Source organism: Epinephelus lanceolatus, chromosome 9 (genome assembly GCF_041903045.1).
Source record: "Epinephelus lanceolatus isolate andai-2023 chromosome 9, ASM4190304v1, whole genome shotgun sequence".
Lineage (NCBI taxonomy): Eukaryota > Metazoa > Chordata > Actinopteri > Perciformes > Serranidae > Epinephelus > Epinephelus lanceolatus.
Genome location: NC_135742.1, coordinates 34,504,405 through 34,526,418, shown reverse-complemented (window position 1 = coordinate 34,526,418; position 22,014 = coordinate 34,504,405). Strand labels below are relative to the sequence as shown.

The following is a 22,014-nucleotide window of genomic DNA, read 5'->3' as shown; positions in this document are numbered from 1 at the left end:
TGTAGGTGCAGCATTTGTGCCTCATTGTGAGGTAGCAGTTAAAAAGAGAGTATCAGACCACCTGTCAGTGTATACAGCTGAATTAACTGAAATATTATTAGCATTTCAATGGGAGGAAGAAAATAACCTACCCAGTGTTGTAATCGCCTTTGATAGCTTGTCAGCACTTTCGAGCATCATGACTGAAAAGTCATCATGCAGACAGGATATTATGAAATTTATCATGTGCTGCTCAGACTACATTGCAGGGAACTGGATATCTCCTTCCATGAGTTCCTGCCCATATAAGGGTGGAAGGAAAGGAGAAAGTAGACATATTGGCCAAACAATCACGATAACGAGAGTAAATTGACATGCAAGTACCATTACGTAAAACAGAGGTTAAAACTATCATAAAGGACTGTATGCACATAACCTGGCAGGAATATTGGGACTGAAGTGACACAGGAAAACACCTTTACAGTGTTCAGAAACATGCAGGTGTTGGTAGATTACAGAGTGGGAGCCCAAGGGAAGAGATGGTCATTACGCATTTGAGGATTGGGCATACAGGATTAAATGACACTTTCCATATAATATGGAAGCATCCTACTGGACTATGTACACACTGTAACAAACTGGGGATGGTGAGACATGTAGGCTACTGATAGATTGCAACAGCTAGAAGAAAGAAGAAAGTTAGAAACAGGACTTACTGAAGAAAAGCACAGTATTACATTAGGGAATCTACTTGAAAAGACATCAATGATCGTATGTAAGTTTCTTTTTAAGTATTTATGATTAACAGGAATAATATATTTTAGTTTAGTTTCCTGCCAATTTACTGCGCCACACCTAGTCCAGTAGGTGGCGGTAATGCGCCTAAAAGCTGGTTTGCCAACCGCCATTAAACTCAAGGAAGAAGAAGAGGACGAAGCAGAATCTAGCTACAAGCTTAGCAGGAGACCTGACAGCCCAAATAACGAGTGAGTGTCTCGGAGACACAGGACCTTCGCTGTAGTCGTCAGGCTACAATCTGCTAAAATGACAGAGCTAAGGCACCGTGGGACCAAAGACACGGACCCGACGTTACAGCAGCAGCCGTCAGAGGACAAGGTAACGTTAACCAGAGCTCAGTCAAATCGTTTGGAAGCGAAGCAGACGCTAGTTAGCCAGCTAGCGATTTGTAAGTCCTAATGTATCTGTGTTGTTTTGACGGTGGCTTTCCTGTGGGCATAGTCGCTCACATAGCAGGATAGTAAAAGCTACTCAAAAGCTCCTAAAAGCCGCGGAATCCTCGGTACAAATAATCCGCCAAACTACTCAAATTTTGGACTTGATTGGCTGATGCTGCTTACGGTCTTCCTGTGTGTGCGTTCGTCGTGAAAACAACAGGCAAACTAAATGCATGAGTTAAATTATATCGAAATGAACTCAGCTGTCTTTGTCAGGTATATGCCGATTTACAGACAGACTGTCCTTGCATCGGAAAAAACTAAGGTTATGTCTGAAAAGATGTTTTTGCTTGATGCTAAGCAAAGCAATATTAAATTGTAAACTATTTGACGGGTGTCTGGTAAGACGTTTTGCAGCTACCCACATAAACGGTGTTATATCACGTCTGCAGAGGCGTTAAAGAAACCCTCAAGCGAGAAACACCATGTCACCTCCACTAATAACCGGGGAAGACTGTCTTGACTGTCTTCACTCATAACTATTTGTTTCTCCATCAACGTTAGCTGTTAGCTAACGATGTAGCATCTTTATTGCTCGACAGCTTCACAGTCAGGACTCGGCAGTACAGCGTCACAACATTAGCTTAGCTGGTCTGAATGCTACAACAATAATTACAGCTGCTTCAGGCCTAATGCTGTCCATCAATATATTGTAATTACTGTCGTGTGTATCCAAAGTGAAGGGAAAATAACCGCATTATCTGCGCTGTCAACATGGATGTCGAACAAAGGGGCGTGGTGATGGATGTAGGGATCTCTCTGAGACGAGAAGACGTGATTATAGATAATTGAAAAACAGCTAAAAGCAGATGGAGAGTGGCCGATGCATTAGCTACATCACAGCAACTGACCACAATACGCATACAAGGGAAATGGTAATTCACTAGTGAAGCCCAATCAGCTCACAAAGTGCTTTGACTTTTCCTTCAATATGTTATTTATTATTGTATGTCTTCTGGGCTTTGTAGAGCAGCCCAGCAGTGAGTACTTTAAGAAGCTGCCTTTGTGGTTCTTATGTGGAGTGTTAGTCAGGTTATACAATCAGTTAATTACCTCCCACACATGGGTATAGTGCTACTTAGGTCATATTATTCCAATTTAGCAAGGCGTTGACTGTCAGTTTGAGTTTATCCCTCTAATGTTTCTCTCATCCACAAAGGTGTACAGTCTGTTTGAACATGGGGGCACATATGACATGGAGGAGGTTTGGGGTTTTTTGCGTCTTTTTTACTTTGGGGGCCAAATGCTAATGTTCTAAATATTGAGGAACGTGCTTGAGTAAAACTAGGATTCATTTAGTGTGGAGTAGGACAGGCAAAATGCAAGTGCAAATGTGGAAATCATTGTGTTTGTGTGTCACAAGTGTCCAATGGGGGTATGGGAATTTAGGCAAATTGTTAATTGTCATGTGCTTAAGGTGAGGTAACAGGACATAAAGCTGTTCAGGTGGATCCTTTTTTCAGCATCATAGTGATCAACAAGTAAATGGTGGAGAAAAAAGTTGGGGGAAAAAAAGGTAAAATCTATTCTGGCCCTGCAATGACCTTTTTATCTGGATCAGCTTTAAAGGGACAACACTAGAGAAAATGACATTGGTTTATGAAATGAGAATGACAGTAGTTTCAGCTAGGTACTTATTATGTTGCTTTGCATAGTCAGGAGTAGGGTGACATTCAGCTCATGAACATATGAATGAGTCACACTGTTATCAAATGAGATACACTTTAAAGCTGCCTCAAAATTCCGCTGCAATACCATTTTTGGATATCTGCCTGGTGCATAATCTGGTTGTGTATATTTCTAATTTTAGACATTCTGTGTTCTTTCAGGCGATATCTGGAAGTCTCACTGTAAATGACCCTGTGAACACGTGTGGTATTTAGCCAGTCAAGACATTTTAAAACAGTTGCTCTAAAATGTTTGTGCCTCATGAGCTGATGGCACGACACAGCTGGGAAGGTGAATCACAAACCAACTCTTTTCCTCTTTGCTTTATTTCTGAAGGAGCCACACTCCTCTGTTGCAATATCTAGAAGCTCTAATATCCCAGTAAAGATGACCTTGAAAGATAAATGTGCTCATCCTTCGACAGCTTGTAGATCTTGCTTATCTATTGAATTGGAGATAAACAAAACGGAGACACTCAGTGTTGACGCTGGTCTACCAGAAAGCATGAAAGGGGAGGAGTGTTTATGTGAAGAAAGTGCCTATTTTTAACTCGAGCATCCTGACTGACGGATATTGTCTCCATAGAAACCAGCAGGCGGCGAATGGGTCTGTAAGTGTTAAGTCGGTGGTTTGAACTATTGACAGTGCACACTGTTTTTAAGAGTGTTTCATATAGTTTGAAGGAAAGTCACAGAAATTTTGTAAATCTTGGAAAAATGTACAGTTTTAGTTTCTTGTAGGTGTCAGTGTTTTGTTCAGGGACACTGTAACAAAGGTGGAAACATTTCTACTTCAAGTGACATCTTTCTTACATTAGGACAACATATTTTCCATGCAACTTCTTTTTTATTAATACATTGATTTTGAGTGATCTGATTTGTTGTTATAACAAGTAGGCTATTTAAAACTGAATAATCTGGTATATGTCTTTATATTGTGAAAAGTATCTTGTTTTAACTTGGAAAGGATCTTTTTAAAACAATTTCTTTTTTCGGTATATAACCAGAAGGATAAGAAAATATGTTACCGTAGAATCGGTACTTAATATATTTGTCCAACTAGTTCACAGTTTTATTCATTGTGCCTTACACGAATATAAAGTGTAAGGATCTGTGGGTGCAGTTTTTTTTTTTCCTTGTGGATTTGACTGGTTCTTCTATTAATGAAGAATATGTAGGTCTCTTATGGAACTGGACAAAAACACTGCACCATCATACTATAAAAGTGACTGTTAAGTTCAGATTTTCATTCAGCTGTAGTGTACAATATGCAAAATATGCTGGTTAATCAATTCATGGTACCTTCGTACTGTGGAAGTCTTTGGCAGGGTTCTTGTGGATCCTTTAAGAGTCTCAAAAGGCATTGAATTCTTTAATATAAAACTAAGGCCTCAAATGTCAAATGTCTTAAATCAATCTTTCAAAGTCTTAAAAATGCTGCGACACGGGAATTATGATTTAATTAATCTTTTTTTTTTTCTCTGCAGTATAAAATCTTGAAATAATCTAAATAAATTACCAAATGTCTCCCAAGTCAACGTCAGGCAAATCAGGATAATAGAACCATCAGTTCTCATATTTTGTGTTTCGCTGGGATGCTCGGAGCAGAGGATCCACTCTCTGCTAGTTGTCACTGTACCCTGGGTGTAATGAGGGAAGCACAAATTTAAACAAAATTGTCCATTTAACCAAGATTTTGCGGCATGGCTGAAGCAGCTATAAGGCAGTGCATACGAGGTTCTGTGTGCTTTATGTAGAAAGGTTTTTCAAACTCTGCACAATGGGAATCACCACATGCAGGGTGAAAACACAAAATTGCCAAAAAAATCCCCCGCCAAATAATGCCAGGTGTTTCTCCAAAAACTCATGTTTTATGTTACATATGTTAATATTGAGGCAAAATTGTTCCTAACCGTAAGTAATCACTATTGGTTCATATCAGTTTCTTAAGTTTTGGTTATTGTAAACTTTGTCTTAAATTTTATTCTGAATGGCATTAAAAAGTCTTAAAAGCCCTATATTGTAAATTTCCCCAGTGTGGGATCAATAAAGTTTATCTTATCTTATCTTATCTTATATTTGCACAAAGATGTGACTGTGATTGACAAATCAGTTGCATTGACAATGTAATTTAGTATTCAACATAGTTGTGAGGTGGTTGATTGTACATTGTCACAGTCTGTTTAGCCCATTTAAGAAAGGGAAATAAGGTTCTAAGAAAGTAAATGATGGCAGGAATGTAACTGCAATAATGTATGTTTGTTGTCAGCATTTTAAAATTGAATGTGCCGAAAGGGCTGTTAAGGTAAAAAGCAACAGAGGTATATTATTATTAAGGAAATATCCAGCTGTAGTAGTGTCTAATATGAGTGGCCGTCCTAAAACAGCAAGCCGACCATCTGCTGTGTGTGAGGTGAGAACTCCGAGCCTGATTTGGTCAAAGCAGCAGAGATGTCTGTGGGGGGTGAAAAGTGAAAGGATAGACTGACCTGAAGAAACCTCTCTGTTTTCATACGAGCTGCTGCGGGTGACTGCCACTGTCTGATGACAGCCATTTTCTGATTGTTGTTGCCATGGAGAGGCAGAGATCAGTGTGTTTTGATAAGGCCTCCATCAGTGAACAGATGGTTCTGAGAAATCAACAATATGGATGGAGATGAATTGGCGCAGTGTTAGCCGCCCACGCATAGCCTTGCACTGGCAGATCTGCTGCTGTTTGCTAAATACTGTATGTCCACTCTGATATGATGAAGCTGCTGCTCTTTGTTCAGTATCATATCAGTATTTGTTTGAGTACACTTCAGTTTACATAGAACACAGAATATATATGTATTGTGAATTAAGTGGTAAGCGGTGTTGAAAGGACTGGACTAATATTGACCAGCAGGGTTTTAAAGGCGTTAGAAATCTAAACAGTGTTTTTGTCTACTACAATATTATGTCCTATTATTAGTAAAGGAAAAAAATGCATGTTCAGGACTGACAGATCAATTGTGAAGAAGCTAAGATGCTAGTACCTCAGAGTTTAGGCTAATGGTTAGTCACTCTGTCCTGCTCCTCATTTGGTTTGAAGTAGGGCTGGGTGATATAGCTAAAATGTTATCACAATAAAAATTACTATATCAATCAATGTCAATACTTGTTATCATGATGAATGTCAAATCATAATTTCTTTCAAGTTTAAAGGCTGGTTATTGCTTCGGAGTGAACGCTGAAGAAACCATATGGTTAGATGTGATTGAAGCTATGATTGATTGTGAGAACATGACAATAATTTGCCAAACAGCAGTTGATTTTAACACATGTGAAGTAGATTCAAAACAATTATAATCCAAATAATGTCATCAATTAAAACAATGATTAGACAAAGAAATAACAAATCTGGTCAGCATGTCTTTGTACAGACGGTGTAAAACATTTTGTAAGCTGACAATGTAACCAACATCAATAGACAAAAGAAAGATTTCAGTTGCGGTAAGTATTTTGTAAACAAATTTTACACCCACAGTATGTCATTCTTGCTGTTTCTCAATCAAAACTACAAAAGACTGACATTTATGATGTGGTGAAGTAGCGTGGGATCATTCGCTGCTGATGAAAAGGTGCATTACCGGCCCCTTCTACAGGCATATGGGTGGTTTAAGTGGATCGAAGATTTATTGAACATTTATTAAATTTCTGTTGAGGAAAAGTATATCGAGATAATTATCATTATTGTTTTTCCGCCCTGCCCTTGTTAGGAGTAAATTCAAACCCCAGCCAAACTTGCTACCTGTGATTGCATGCTATTTCCCTAATTCAGTCCTCATCCTTTAAGTAAAGTGAAAGAGTTTTCAACTTAGAGCTAGTGCTTATTAGCTAGCTAGCTACAGCCAATAAAATCTGCTGGGGGACCCTTCCCATTTCAGTCAATACATCTGATGTTCGGTTGATAGAAATAAGAGAAACCTGCTTTTATTGACTTTTGTTTGAAATTTAAGACTTATTCTTTCAAGCATAGTATGAATATCGAGTGGTAAATCTGCCACTGTAATTGTAAAGCTTGTAATTGTAGAGCTAAGTAAATGATCAATTGATATCTCACTTACTCTAGTTTGTTATTTGTGCCTGTTACAGAGGGACAACTTAAACCTTTCACTCTTTGAGGTAAATAGAGTTTGGTGACCTCAAAAAACCCAGCATAGCTTCACCCAACTTCAACCTGAGCAGAACTGTGATCTGACAGAGCAGAAAAACACCTTTGTGGCTTGAAAGAGCTTTTAAATGATTTACAATTAGCTTTCTTTTGAAGCCAATTTGCAAGGAAAAGTTGTTTAATTTACTATAAATGTGTGTATTATTTCTATTGGCAGGAGAGTTTTAATTCAAATAGTAATTCCAGTCCTGCCTTGCCTCTCATGCTCTCTCTATCAGACTACAAATAAAACAAGAATTGACTAGCTAGCCACAGTCCCTTCACCTCGTTCCCCGCGACTGTGGAGTACTTCTCCGTGTGGAGAGCAGGCAGCAGCTTGGAAGTCAGACCTTTGGTCGGTGGCTCAGATTTGGCCAGTGCACATCCCCCGCAGCCTTGATATACGAAAAGCTGATGACTACAACCTGATTGTAGACCAAGGAAACACTGAAAAAGTACTTTGATAAAATACCTGTAGTGTAAGATTATTGCTGACATTAGCCCTTTTTAGATAGGAATTGTGCAGTTAATGGCCTCTTCATTTGCGAGGGCAAGCAGGCTGCGCAATTCCTTGTCTCCCCTGCTCATTTTTACAGTGTCTGTCAGCTTTGCGTTTCCCTCTTGCTACTAGTTGCTCACTAATTCCTGCTATCAGCTGTTTCCTGTTTATCCACTGCCAGTGGCTCGCACGCGCAGCGTCATCAACAGCTCCTCCCACAAGTCTTCAACAGTCCCTCCCGTTGCGGAAGGCCGCCTCGGTCTGTTTAAACTAAAAGGGTTCATCCAATATGACTACCCTACGAGGCGGAAAATTGGGCACCTCAGATCAAAATGGGGCTACAATGTAGTAATGATAAGGTGATGTGCTCCAACTGACTTCGCATTTAAAGTTTAGAAACAATGTATGCCTAGATGGCTGCTTCTTCCTGCATTTATTCATCCCTACTTCGCTAGTGACACTGTTTGACTCAGTGATGTCATGATAAATGACTGTATCCAGCTCAGAAAGTCAGATGACAGCATCTTCTAAATGAAATTAAAACAATGAAAAATGTGTTTTGAGGGTATATCTCAGAACACAGCAGCTGACATTTATTCAGTGGGGAGCTGTTTTTGCAATGAAGTGCTGAGGGGCATGATGTGCTATGTGTTGTGTGTTTATGCACTAAAAGGCTAAAAAAAATTCCAAGAGCCATATAACCTAGATACCATATCATGTGAGTTAGTTTGAGGCCATTCCTATGGCAGTCACCATGTAAAGAGTATTTATTTTTAGCTTGACTATTTACACTGTGACATAGATAAATAGCTCCATTTACATTTCTTTAGCTCCACTGGCAATGTGTTGCTGGGTCACTGTAAATACAGTCATATGGTATATCCTTAGATAGTTGCAAAGGGATGAAACATTTGAGGCACCACTGATAAAATACACTGTACAAATATCTAAACAAGAATTTTCAAGAAGTTTCTTGTGATTCTGTGTTTGCACCTGTTGTCCTATCGCTACAGCACCATATCGTTGCTAAATGTCAAGGTCTTAGTTCTCCTCTTTCTGTTTGTCAGGGTTCAGACAGTGAGCTGAAGGTGGAAAAAGATGGGGCGTCAGACGGTGAGTCCAAGGTGGATTCAGGGGTCCCAGAGGTGCCAGTTCCTCCTGATGACACCCCTGTGGTTCTAAACAAGGCCCTGTCTGGACTCTCCTCAAGGTATGATCATGGTCAAAGAGAAAAACCATGTTGCTGACTTCTGTCTACAGTGATAAAAAGTCCTTACGGTATCTGACAATATGAGCGTAAAAACAGGGTTTCAAGCATGCTCAGTAAACTTTCCCTGAATAGATGATGATCAGCATCGAATATAAAAATAGTTCTGGAAGTCAGGAACTGATCTGTGCTCTGTGAGTCACTACAGTGTTCCTGTATAGAGCTACAGGCCCAGTTTTTTTTCTGGACTCTGCAGCATTGCTACATATGTGGAGGTGTGATTCATTCAAAGGAGTCCCTCCTCACACTGAGATTCCTTTGAACAGCAGATATGAATCACTGAACTCTTGAACCTTTATTCCAGGCAGAAACACTATTAATATCAAACTGGGGATGTCCCTGCATGCCACACAGCTACACTACTGTTTTAACACTCTATATTATGGATAATTAAGGGGGACCTATTATGCTTTCCTGTATTTTGTGTCTTATATGTTATGTTACAATGAAGAATGTTTAATTTAAATGTGACTAAAGTTTCAAATAATGAGGTAAACGTATGAAGAAGTAATCTGTGAGTAAAACTTTTAGGTTTCCTCACATTCTGAACACTCTGTTTCCAACAGTTTTTTATACTCTGGCTACAGTATGACATCATAGTGTGTTTATATGGTCATCTGCTCCAGACACGCGACTGCAAGTGTTTACTTTATGTTGCATACACTGCTAAATGAAGCTACATGCTAACATCAGGGAAACATATAAACTTTGTTGCTGATGTTGTTAATTTATCTCTGCTAATTTCTCCTGCGTCTCTCCTGCTGTAACATGTCCGGTTGTGTTCAGAAGCTTATATTGATGATGTTTGGCGAGACTGCAAGGGCGAGGCCAGTCTTATAAACACAAAAGTCTGCCCATGAGTGAATGACTGAGTGAGTGAGTGATGATGTAAGTGTTAGTGTTCCCATTAGCTGTTGTTCTTTCTAAATGAACAGGCGCTGGCAGGTTGACAGAATCATAGATGCTGACAATCCTGTTTTACTGTATTCCTTATTGTCTGTAACCAGTGTAGCAATGGTGGAGTTAGCAAGCTAGCTAGCTAACTAGCTAGCTGTCAGCAAAGTGGCAGTTTTGGACAGAGTAAAGTGGGGATCACCTCATTAACTTGTCTGAGGAACAGCCATGTCTGAATGACACAAGTCCTTATTTTATCATTACTGACTAATAACATTAGGTATTACATTAAAGGTGGAAATAAAACACTGATTGAATATAAGTAAATATCACATGTTAAGTCCTCAAATTTGCCACACATTGCCAATTATGACTACATTTCACATAAATGTCTAATAGGATAAAATGATGAAGTGATGACATATTACATCCAAAAAGTCAAAAGTCAACTTCATTGTGACATCATAATGTCAAGCATACTAGGTCCTCTTTTAACAGTCACCACACACATAACTGATAATCTTGAGGGACACTGTCAAACACTGCAACTATGCTTGAGGTATCCTGTCATGCAATTTTAATGCACATCTGCCACCTTACATCACCATGTCTGTGCCCATTTCTCACACAAGACAGCTGGCCCATATGACCACCTTTTTATTCTCTAGTCTTCTGCTGTTACCATTTTTTTTTTCACTTAACCCACTTTGTTCTGTTTTTAAAAGGACTTTTAACTGCAAAATTGATTTATCTATGTGTGTCTGTGTGTGTGTGTATGTCCTTAAGATGGAAGAACTGGTGGGTACGAGGCATCCTCACGCTAGCCATGATCTCCTTCTTCTTCTTCATCATCTACCTTGGCCCCATGGTGCTTATGATGATTGTGAGTACGAACTGATGGTGATGTGCAAAAGATCTGACACTTCTGGCATTACCTTACAAAAAATGTGTTGCTTCAGTCAAATGAAACACCAAGGGGGAAGTTACTTCCAAAAAGTGGTAGCATAGAGGTGTAACAATAAACACAAGTCATGGTTTAAAATGTGACAAATATAATGAGCCATTGTCTCATATATTTACATGTTTAGTTAGGGTACACAGTTCATTTTCTCAATGAGTTGTACAATGCATTAGTTTCCATACCTTAATGTCTCTATGCAGCACATTCAATTGAACTTTAGCACACAAATGAGAAACGTAATCTCACAGATTAATGAGATCCAGGCTCTTTAATAGAATGCAGGATTGCTGCTCCAGTTATCTGGGGATTCCCTGAAAATAGGCCTGTCAGCCATTTTGTGTCACTAGGACACCAGGACGTAGGACGTACTCTCTCTCTCTCTCTCTCGCACGCACACGCACACACACACACACACACACGCACACAGTAGTGTTGTCCCTGGTGACACAGTGTTTCTCTGTGCAGGTCCTCTGTGTTCAGATCAAGTGCTTCCAAGAAATCATCACCATCGGCTACAGTGTGTACCACTCCTACCACCTGCCCTGGTTCAGGACGTTGAGCTGGTGGGGGCACACAAACACAATCACACACAATATAGCACATTTTATAGAGGAGTCATGAACGCAGCAAATATCCTTGCATGCTTCTTTCTTATTGTGTTGTCTCATGTTTTATTTTGTTGCAGACTGCCTGAGGTTTGTTTTCTGACCTGCTTACATGTGGAGTAGCCTGTAGATCATTAATCCAATCAGCAAAAATGGCAAAATATTTTGAATCATTAGTGCTGTTTGATTTAAACAATCGTGCTGTACCCTGTAGTTTGATAGATAGCAGAGTCCTTTCACTATGCCTGCACCTGAAAAAAACCTGATGAAAACTCAAAACTGTGAAACATGTTTCATTCCAAGTGAATTCACTTGGCCTCACTGGTTTTTCTGCAGGCATACTGAGCGCAGAGTTTCATTAGCTGATGTCATATTTTTAAAGCCGCAAGTCCTGTACATTTGCTCCCCCCCCCGCGCTTCACAGGTACTTCCTGCTGTGTGTGAACTACTTCTTCTATGGCGAGACGGTAACAGACTACTTCTTCACACTGGTGCAAAGAGAGGAGCCGCTACGCATCCTCAGCAAATACCACCGCTTTATCTCCTTTGCCCTCTACCTCACAGGTACAAACACTCACCTGAAAATAAAGTCTTTAATAATGTCTGCCCTCATGTCATGTGTGGAGGGGATTAACTTAAAGGGACACTTGGCCGATACTCAGTCACTTGTGAAATGTATCATCCAGCTGATTTTCGCTGACTCTAGGGTTGTTGCTTGATCTAGATTGTACTTCTGCACTTTCGTATGCCCACCACCACTGACACAAAGAGTATAGCAGTGGATCGAGCGAGAGACCCACTCCTCTCTGTCAAACTCGGACCAAACTTAAATCAGTCTGTAAAACTAGGCTCTGCTGATCAAATATGCACCAAGATTCTGTGACTGTGTTGTCTGTTTCTCGCTTACCAGTGGGCCACCATATATATTTACCTGTGAAAAAATAGCCAAGCGCGCATTACATCACCAACCAGTGGGAGCATTTATTGATCCAGTGTGGCACAGTGCATTCTGGTAGTTGTAGGTTTTCTACTTCCTGAGCAAAAGCACATGCCACAACTCTTTTTTCTGATTTCTCTGGTCATATAGCACACATTTCAAAAGTATTTAGGTTTTTTTTACTGCATAGACAGCACAGTTTTATGAAAAGCAGTGGAATAGTTCTTTAACTGGAATAACTTCCTGTCATTTCACTGTTATGTTGTCATTTTGTCAGTGTGCCACATCAACATGCCAGTGGGCCATACGGACATTTACTCACTCAGGTCATTCAGTATTGGCTCATGTCATGCCAGTTATACAGCAGCCACAACTTATTCTTGTGTAGTACATTAATTGTGCTGGCTAGGCAGAAAAAAAGTCACTTGGGATATTACAAAACAGCCACTCAGGTTTTCTAGTGACTTCTTTCTTCTATAAAGTCCAATCCAAAGATGCCACAGGGTGACCTAGTGAGTGTCAAATGAAACCTTTAAACTCAGGAGAAAAAGAGAAGAGGTGCTGCTCCACACAGCTAAGGTTATATATTTATGAGTGAAGCTACTGTTCAGACTGACATCTGCTAATGACATTGATTACAAAAGACAAGACAGCCTCAGGAACTCTCAGATTTGTCCCAGAAAATGACACTGATTGTTTATTTTGGCTTATCTGAAATTTAACTATCCGTCAAAATCAAAATCTTTTCATTCAGTGTTGTATATCAACATTTAGAATTAAAAAAAAAAAAAAGATAACTTTGTGGCATTGCTCGGTGTACATTATTAGGTTAGAAATTTACAAAGATAGTTATTTCAGGCATCGTGCAAACTGGAGACATCCCACTTCCTGTACTGCAGGTTGTCGGTCGGTTTTTCTATTCTGCTGTAGCTACTGGCTGATGCCAAACAGGATGTGGTGAGGAAGGAAGCGCCCAGACTGTTTCTGCATCTTGCCTACTAGACTCAAGGTGAAACTGAAGGGCCCTGCTTTCTCACGTCTTAGAGGAGCGAGGCTTTGAAGATAATGGCGCCAGAAAATGCTCGAATCTGCAGTGTTGTGTCATGCCATATTTTTTAGATGCTGTAGATGTTGCGTCTAATGTGGAAGGGAGGAAATGTCAATGTAAAACCTTTAAGTCCACCAGCTTCCTAGCGTCTACAGTATGTGTGCTTCTTTCCTCCCATTAGAAGCACTCTTTCTCTCACATACTCTCAGCTCTGCAACATCCTCTCCTCACCTCGGTCTGTGTATAAAAATGGCTCCAGCAATCCTCACCTACTCACTGCACATTAACGCCGGGCTTTGTCTGAAATAGGTCGAGCTAAATTTAGCTGAGTTTGACCAAAGATGACCGGGTTTCTGACTTAATTAATCTCCCTCTTCTTTTAGGCACTACAGCCCTGGTTATGTTCATATTAAGTGTTTCACACAGTGTTTGTCATATTGTTGCAGGATTCTGCATGTTTGTGCTGAGTTTGGTGAAGAAGCACTACCGCCTTCAGTTCTACATGGTGAGTGGCACTCTGCCTCCCCTTATTAATGAGGCTAGCTAAAATACGGACCCTGAGGTGTATAGAGAAGTGGGCCAGAGTTTGTTCTAATAGAAATGTCCAGTACACTGTCATTCCAACTGTATTCCAACTGTATTCAGTTGGAATACAGTTGGAATGACAGTGTAACTGTATTCAGTTTGTTGTGTTCACCAGAAAACCAACCAGTGAAATTGTTGCTTGGTAACTCAAATGGCCTCCAATCATGTAACACAACATCCATTCTATGAATATGGTCCTCTGAGCCTTCCCTACAAAACAGCCCCATGTCTTGGCCATGAAGCAAATCCAGACAGAAAAAAAGCTATTTAACCTTTGCTCTTGTGTCTGTGGACTGTATTAAAACGTTTATCCTGGGAGGGTTTGCAGAGCACAGGCAGTTCTACAGCTGCACATAAACAAACATTCCCAAATGTCAGTTGAGTATGTCCAACATCTTTTGCTGTCTGTAAGTGAGAAAGCAGCCAGTTTTTTAAAGGAATACTTCATCCACTAAATCAGTGTTACCCAACTTGTGGGTCACGGTCCAAAAGTGGGTCGTGGGTCCATCCTGAATGGACCCCAAGTGATTAATGTTTTAAATTTGTAAAAATCACACTTTATTTTGAAGTACAGTGAATTTCCAGCACAGATTTCTTACTTTTGAAGTGCTGTTTCCTGCTGTAGAGTGAGTGAATATAAGAGCTACTTAACAGAGACAGCAAACTAGCTTAATGACATGGCCAAACACAAGTATGATGCTGAATATTTTAAACTGTGTGGACCTTGAACTTATGACTAAGGACAAATCTGCACCCTGTGACTGGACCAGCTGGGAACCACTGCCTTAAATGACCATTTGTATATCCGTTACTCACCCTGTGTTACATTGAATTTGTGAAGAAAAAGTTGTTACTAAATGTCCACCTTGTCAAGAAATATTTAGTACAACAATCACAGTCATGAATAATCTTGCTATGTTGTCTCCACAGTTTGGCTGGACTCATGTGACCCTGCTGATTGTGGTGACTCAGTCTCACCTCATCATTCACAACCTCTTTGAAGGAATGATCTGGTGAGTAGTCTTTGATCTCCTTTTTATATGTGTAGCGGCTTCTCCTCTCTGATGTTTACTGCAGAAGTAAAACCTAGTCATGTTGAAAGCCAGTTATTTTATTTTTCGTTAATCTGTAGGCCTTGAGCAAGAGCAGAGCATTAGCAAGTAGGAAGCATTACTTTTTAAAACGGCCTCAACATGCATCTTCCCATGCAAATTCACTTGGTTTCATTTATGAGTCATATAAACTCTTCCATCTAAACAGGTTCATCGTGCCAATTTCCTGTGTGATCTGTAATGACATCATGGCCTACATGTTTGGTTTCTTCTTTGGCCGCACCCCTCTCATCAAGGTTGGTTATATCTAGACTGCTTTTCACCAATCAGACTTAGGTTTCCTGTACATTTCTACCCAATATTTAAAGAGAATTCTCCTCTCCAGGATCAGTTGTGATGACTTGGCACATAACATAAGTATTGTGTGGCACATGTTGATATATTAACCTGGTATCCTCACCTCCACTGTGTCCTCTGCAGCTGTCACCTAAGAAAACATGGGAGGGATTCATTGGTGGATTGTTCTCCACCATTGTGTTTGGCATCATGGTAAGATGGGATTTTTATTGTATGCCTTAATAGAGAATTCTACATTTTACAAGTTAAAAAATATATATATTTAAAAATGTATTGACTAATCTACTGCATTAGGCTGTTTACAAAGAAATTGTGCAAAGCGGCACTACTTAACATCAGGCTTTGACTTCCTAATTTAAAAGTTAGCTAGATATGTAACCACATATCTTGAAATAAGTCTTGCATGTTGTCACTTCCCATTTGGCCACCGTTGCACACATTAAAATAAGCAATAAACAAAAACCAACAGGTTGTGATATACCCATGTGTTGTCATTAAGAGCTCCTGTACATTTCTCAGTCTCCTGAGTTATTAAGATATATTCATTAACCTCAATATGTCAGACACAATAATTTAAATGTGAACAATCACTGTGGCTGTTTCATTTAGTTGTGCCTCATGTGAATCAAGCATTCATGTAATCTATGAATCATAATAAATGTAAACTAACTTACACTATTCTACTTTTTGCAGCAGCTTTTCTTCCTCTCTAAAGCTGAGTTATAGCTGTACTCAAGCTCTACACAGAGCCTATGCAAGTAGCCTATGCCGTAAACAAGAGTACAAAATGTGCCTCCATTACAACACACAAGGTTCCTAGACAAAACAGTTCTGTGTCGCAGCGATGTGTATTTACATTTCTGTAGCGGTGCACGACAGGCGTAGGTGTAGGGTAAGCATCCGCCCAGTAGATTCAACACAGAAGTATAAACCTGGCTCTAATCTGTCAGTGTTGACTTAACTAAGAGCTAGCAGGCCAGTGATGTGACTGCAGAGTAACAGAAGCTTGTTCTCCTCCCAGCTCTCCTATGTAATGGCCGGCTACCGCTACTTTGTGTGCCCGGTGGAATTCAACAACGACTCCAATAGTTTCCAGGTGGACTGTGAGCCATCGGATCTTTTCCAGCTCCAGGACTACGCCCTGCCCAGCATCCTGGAGTCTGTCACTGGATGCGTAAGACTCAGTTGCTCTCCCCCTCCTCATGCTCTTTCTGCCATCTTTTTGGCTTTACTCTGTCTCTTAGCATCATAGCTCCACGATTCACACTCACACTAATGTGAATATGTTGTGCCAATATGCCAAATCATAAGGGGGATCCAAGATAGTCATAGTATGACAACTATGTAAAAGATGTGGAGTAACCCTTTATTAGGCTGTCCCACATTTCAGTTCTGGTTTAATGTTGATAACTGCTGCTCTCCGTTTTGGTCTGACTCTTTCCTCTTGTCTCCACAGACTACTGTGCGCCTCTATCCGTTCCAGATCCACAGCATTGCTCTCTCCTCCTTTGCCTCCATCGTGGGACCATTCGGTGGCTTCTTTGCCAGCGGCTTCAAAAGAGCCTTCAAGATCAAGGTAGAGATGACAGACTATTTAGTTTCTTGTTCATATTTGCATAGTTTACTTAATATTGACGTTCTCATGTCTATCAAGTTAACAGTAGATAGTTTTTAAGATTTCACTATACTGTGTATTGTGTACTGTGTCTGTTGACATTGCTGTGTTTGCATTACATTTAGAGGAGCAGTCTAAGCTCACGTACTGTCCTTTGTCCTTTCAGGATTTTGCCAACACTATCCCAGGTCACGGTGGCATTATGGACAGATTCGACTGCCAGTACCTCATGGCCACATTTGTTAATGTATACATTGCCAGCTTCATCAGGTAAACACACGTCTATATGAAAGGATGATACTTGAATAATAATAGAGAACACTGTTCCAGTTCACTTTGGATAAAGGATCTGTGTTTGATTAGTAGTTAAATGTTTGTTTTACCTTTCTCCAGCTTTTATCTGACTATCAACGTCAAACAGAGTCTGTTTACATGGACATAAATTTCAGGCTCAATAAGGCTCATTGTGGTCATGATCATATTCGGGACATGGTGCTTACTTGAGCACAGAGAAATCAGGTTAATCATATTTCCCATATACTTACATGAAGAAACTAGTGACCTGGTTACTGATTGCTGGGGTGCATTTCTGCAGGTGCCTGTGGTGGTTACAAAACAGGGCGACAGGAAATATTAAACACTACACTTTACATGTACCACTGTCAGTACCACTTGACACCTTAAATGCTCATTTCTAAGGTTGGGCTGGTGTCAAATTTTTCAAAACAGTTTACCGTGTACCGAATTTTATGCACATGACTCAGCAGCCGCTCATGAGTGGAGCACAATGACACCTTGTCCTAACAGCAAATCAACATCCAAATATTATCACATTGCAGTGTGTAACATCAGTGCTCAAGCCAGCTGACAACTGTGTTGCTTTTTAGAAGTGAAATAACTTGGCATCAGAAAGATATTTCCTCAGTTCAGCTTCATGAATCTGCCATTCCTGGTCCATTGCAGAACTTTCAAAGTGAGCGACAGGTAGGCTATAAATAGAAACAGGTTGTCCAGCAGAAGTTCTGCTCAGCGGTGCACCATGTCTCCTGCAGCCTGTTAGGACACCTCTGTTATCAGCTCTAAATCCAAAATGTTGCCAAATTGGTGCAGTTTTAGTTTTCTCGAGAAACTTTGCCATGTGTCCTCTAATCGCCCCAAAACACATGAACTTTTTGGTAAACAGACACGGCATGTGCAGTTCTGCTTCCTCCCACCTCTGCTGAAATGTGATCTCCATGTTGCTGGTGCTCGGCTTACAGTCCGCCATACAGTGATCTCCATTAGTCCGTCTATAAAACATAATTTTATGTTCATCAGGCTGTCATTTTGCTTATTGCTAATGCAGTACAAGCTGGATTTAGCACCGTGATGCCGTCAGAACAGGTTGCTGATGTGGACCACTTTTTTATTTGTGTCATAATGACAAATGTCGGTTCAGCCAGTTTGCATAAAATCAAACCGGTTTAAGTTCACACATCGGACCGGACTGGCAAAACTGTAAATCAACCCAACTTTACTGTTGTCTCCTCTGCTGCGATCTCCAACAGCTGTCTGCTCTGAGCGCATCCTGCGTCTCCCTCTCCACACGCACACACGCGCGCGCGTGCGCACACACACACACACACACACACAAATGTTATGTACTGAGCTAATATTATCCCTGAAAGCAGCAAAGCTACACTTACCACCCTGTCTTCCAGTTTGACCAGTGTCAGCCTGTCATTGTCTCAGCCAGTGTATAGGAAAGGGGAGCAGTGGTGAAGATACAATCAATCAGTTTGTTCAATCAATTTATTTGTCACATGAAATTGAGGTCTTCCTGACCTCAGCAGGGTGGAAAGGCAGTTCTCTCGGTGTTTGGGATTTTTAATGATTCTCCTGGCCTTATTTTTGCAGCACCTGGTGTAAACATCCTGTATGTAGGGTAGAGCAGCGCCTATAGTGTGTTCAGCTGAACAAACCACACTTTGCAGGGCCTTGGGGTCCTGTTTGATGCTGTATGCGTACCAGGTGGTGATATTACCTGTCAGGATGCTCTCGATGGTGCAGGAGTAGAATTTACTCAGTGTATGAGGGGGATACCCAGAATTTCCTCAGGTGTCTCAGACAAAAATGGTCTGCCTTGCTTTTCTCATTACTGAGTCAGTGTGCAGCGCCCAGGTCAGGCCCTCAGTGACGTCGACGCCACTGTCCACCGAGGACCCGTAATTTCTTTGCTGCTTCCTTTCAAAGTCCACTATCATCCTCTTAGCTTTGCAGTTGTTCCAGAGTGGGTTGTTGTCGTGACACCAGCTGGTCAGTTATATATAATATGCAGCATCTTTCATCACCCAAAGACAAAACTTTGTTTCTTTATTGCCCCAGAAATGAGACACTGCCGCTGCCACCATGGTTTGTGTTTCTGTTCCATCACATGGCTGAAGCTGCGTCTGTGCAGATAGTTATTGGCAGTTAGTAACAGGGATAAGGTGCATACATGCAACAGTATCCTGGTTTCTTTCAGAGAACTCCAGCTAGCAGATTTGGGTTTCTCATAAAGAAGATAAGGTCTTATCTTGGTTTCTGTTATATGGTGTTTACATGCTCAAACACATACACAGGATACTCCAAAACCTTGATCATAAACGGATTATTTATATCCATGTAAACACACTGATGTGGTCAGATTTCTTGTCTGTATGTACATACTTGGCCAATAAAATAGATTCTGATATCTTCTTCCTCTCAGGGGCCCCAACCCCAGCAAGGTGATCCAGCAGCTCCTGGCCCTCCGTGCCGATCAGCAGCTCCACATCTTTAACTCCCTGAAGGCACACCTGACAGAGAAGGGCCTGCTGCCAGCGCTGGAGGAGGCGGCCGCCTAGAGCCACCGGCACTCACACCGGCTCGCCCTTAGAGGGAGACCAGAGAGGAAGGCAGTACCCGAGGGCCCTGCGCAGTTCCGGAGCTCTGGGAGACTCGCAGTGCTTTGTGTGAGCGAAAAACAAAACAAAGAAAACTACAAAAAACTCCAGCCTTGGGTCATTCCATTTCCTTTGGGTACGAGAGTCGAGTGTCTTTGTGTTCTTACAGTCTGTGAATCATGTTTCTGAACACCAGTGTTTTCAGGTTGAGTTAGTGAATTACTGTACTGTTCTACATTTCCATTATAGCCAACTCGTATCTATTCACACTGTTGAACAAAATGTTGGTAAGCTGTACATTTTTACCTGTATACAGATTATCCTCTATATACCTATTAATGTGTGTTAATATTTTATTGTACATTTTTGTTTAGTTTTAATGCACTGCTCTCAACCCTGTTACTCACTGTATTGTTACCCCAGCTGCACCCTCTCCCCAAATTTAAGTTTTAATTTTCTTTGTTGTGATTGTTTCTATTTATACATAGATGGTTTTTATATTTGGTATGTTCTATTATATCTTAATGTTGTGTCTGTTTTATTCAGACTGAATTCACTTTTGCCATCTGCCATGTGCATTTCTGTGTGCGTGTGTCCTGTTTTTGCTGCCATTCATCTGTTCAAAGCCTCTCTCGCTCAGCCAAATCATTGACATCACAGTGTCATGTAATATTAGGCGGTAATAGTAGTTACCCTGAAGTGTTTGACAGGATCAGCGTCTCTTTCAAATACAGAATCCAATCTGTGAGCGAACTGTTTGTTGGTTTTGTGCTGTGAGGAGCAGTTAGCGACACACCATACAAAGTAGTGTTTTATAATGAGTCAAGTGCAATGGACACCAGCACACATTTCAGCTTAATAACCACAATTGCCCCTCACATGGTTGATATCTAATGGCAAAAGCAGAAAGGCTCTCAGAGGTAGAACACAATCATGTTTTATTGTTTGGCTTAAGTGAGTCGTTCTGTGTTCATACCTTTTATCTCCGCCATGAAGCTGTTACAGGTTTTAAACGTGCAGTAAGGTGGTAGGATCGCTGCATTATGGTTTCTGTCTGTGACATTGTTGGGTTGGACAGTACAAGTAGGACACAACAACGATTTTTACCTCGCCAATATCTGCTTGTGTGTGTTGCCACATGTGTTGCCACGTTCACAGCTTCAGAACAGAGAGCCAGAATATATGACTATCACTGGTTGACTTGACCCCTGTGTGACAGCAGTTGTGATCTTACACATGTGATGTTCAGGTTGTCTGCCAATACAGTTAACTGCTGTATACACAGTGATATTTATACCACTGGCAAATGTTTGATGTTGATTTGGTGGTAAAATATAAAAACTAAAGATTCTCAAGTTGAGTTCATTTTTGTTTCTTATTTTGAATGAATGCTGTCTGTAGTTATTTGAACACATGTCAGGAGAAGTGCTACTCAGCCTGTGAAAACAGTCATATAATGCATTCTCTGATGATGGATGGACCTTTGCTAAATTTAAGAAAATAGAAAATAACCCTGATAATGTCATAGTGATGTCATCAAGGCTATCTTGGATTGCACTTGAAAATTTGGACATACCGAGATTAGAAGTCAGGATATTTCTTTGCGTGAGGCATACGTTTTAACAGTTCTTATTTTAATCTGTTTCTTGTAAGTCCCCCAGCTTTATGGAACAGAGGTTGGGGACTTCACTCCAACACTAAATGGCTGGAGTGCTCCTTTAAAACTGCCAACACATTTTTTATAGGGTTAAATCCATTTTTGTATTGGGATTTGTATTTTTGTTTTATCTTTAATTCAGATAAATGTTGGCATTGTATGTTTCTACAAACCATGGATTCGTTACATTTTCACGTTACGCGGAGCATAAATTGAAATTTTATGTTTCTTTACATTTCAATAATGCTCTGGTAAACGTGTGCTTAGGTGTAGCACAAAAACCAATTGGTTATGATTAGGAAAAGATCATGTTTTGGCCACTTTTGTTTGCCCAATCCTGGTAAGGGAAGCAGGGATGTCTCTTTAAATAACAGTTGCTTTTTGGGGCACAATCCACAGTGAGAAGTAGCTAAAAAATCCCACATTTGGTGGCTTAAAAGATGCTGGAAACTCGGCAATGACGCACTAAAAGCAGTTTTGTTTGTTGGTCTTGAACAGTGGTCTGCAGCTTGAGGCGTCTAAATGTCATGCCATCCATCATCCCCTTCACGTCCCAATGACAAAAGTCTGCTTATATAC

At 40.6% G+C, this 22,014-nt stretch overlaps 1 protein-coding gene across 1 annotated transcript; it reads left to right on the top strand.

Annotated features, from left to right (window-relative positions):
- Nucleotides 1-892: 892 nt before the first annotated feature.
- On the top strand, nt 893-21,133 carry cds2 (CDP-diacylglycerol synthase (phosphatidate cytidylyltransferase) 2). The gene is made up of 13 exons (XM_033619740.2): nt 893-1,095; nt 8,622-8,764; nt 10,502-10,598; nt 11,142-11,239; nt 11,706-11,845; nt 13,713-13,771; nt 14,782-14,864; nt 15,112-15,199; nt 15,384-15,452; nt 16,282-16,434; nt 16,717-16,836; nt 17,042-17,145; nt 19,604-21,133. Exons 1-13 carry the CDS (start codon nt 1,024-1,026, stop codon nt 19,737-19,739), a joined length of 1,362 nt encoding a protein of 453 aa, XP_033475631.2. The 5' UTR covers nt 893-1,023; the 3' UTR covers nt 19,740-21,133.
- Nucleotides 21,134-22,014: the final 881 nt, after the last annotated feature.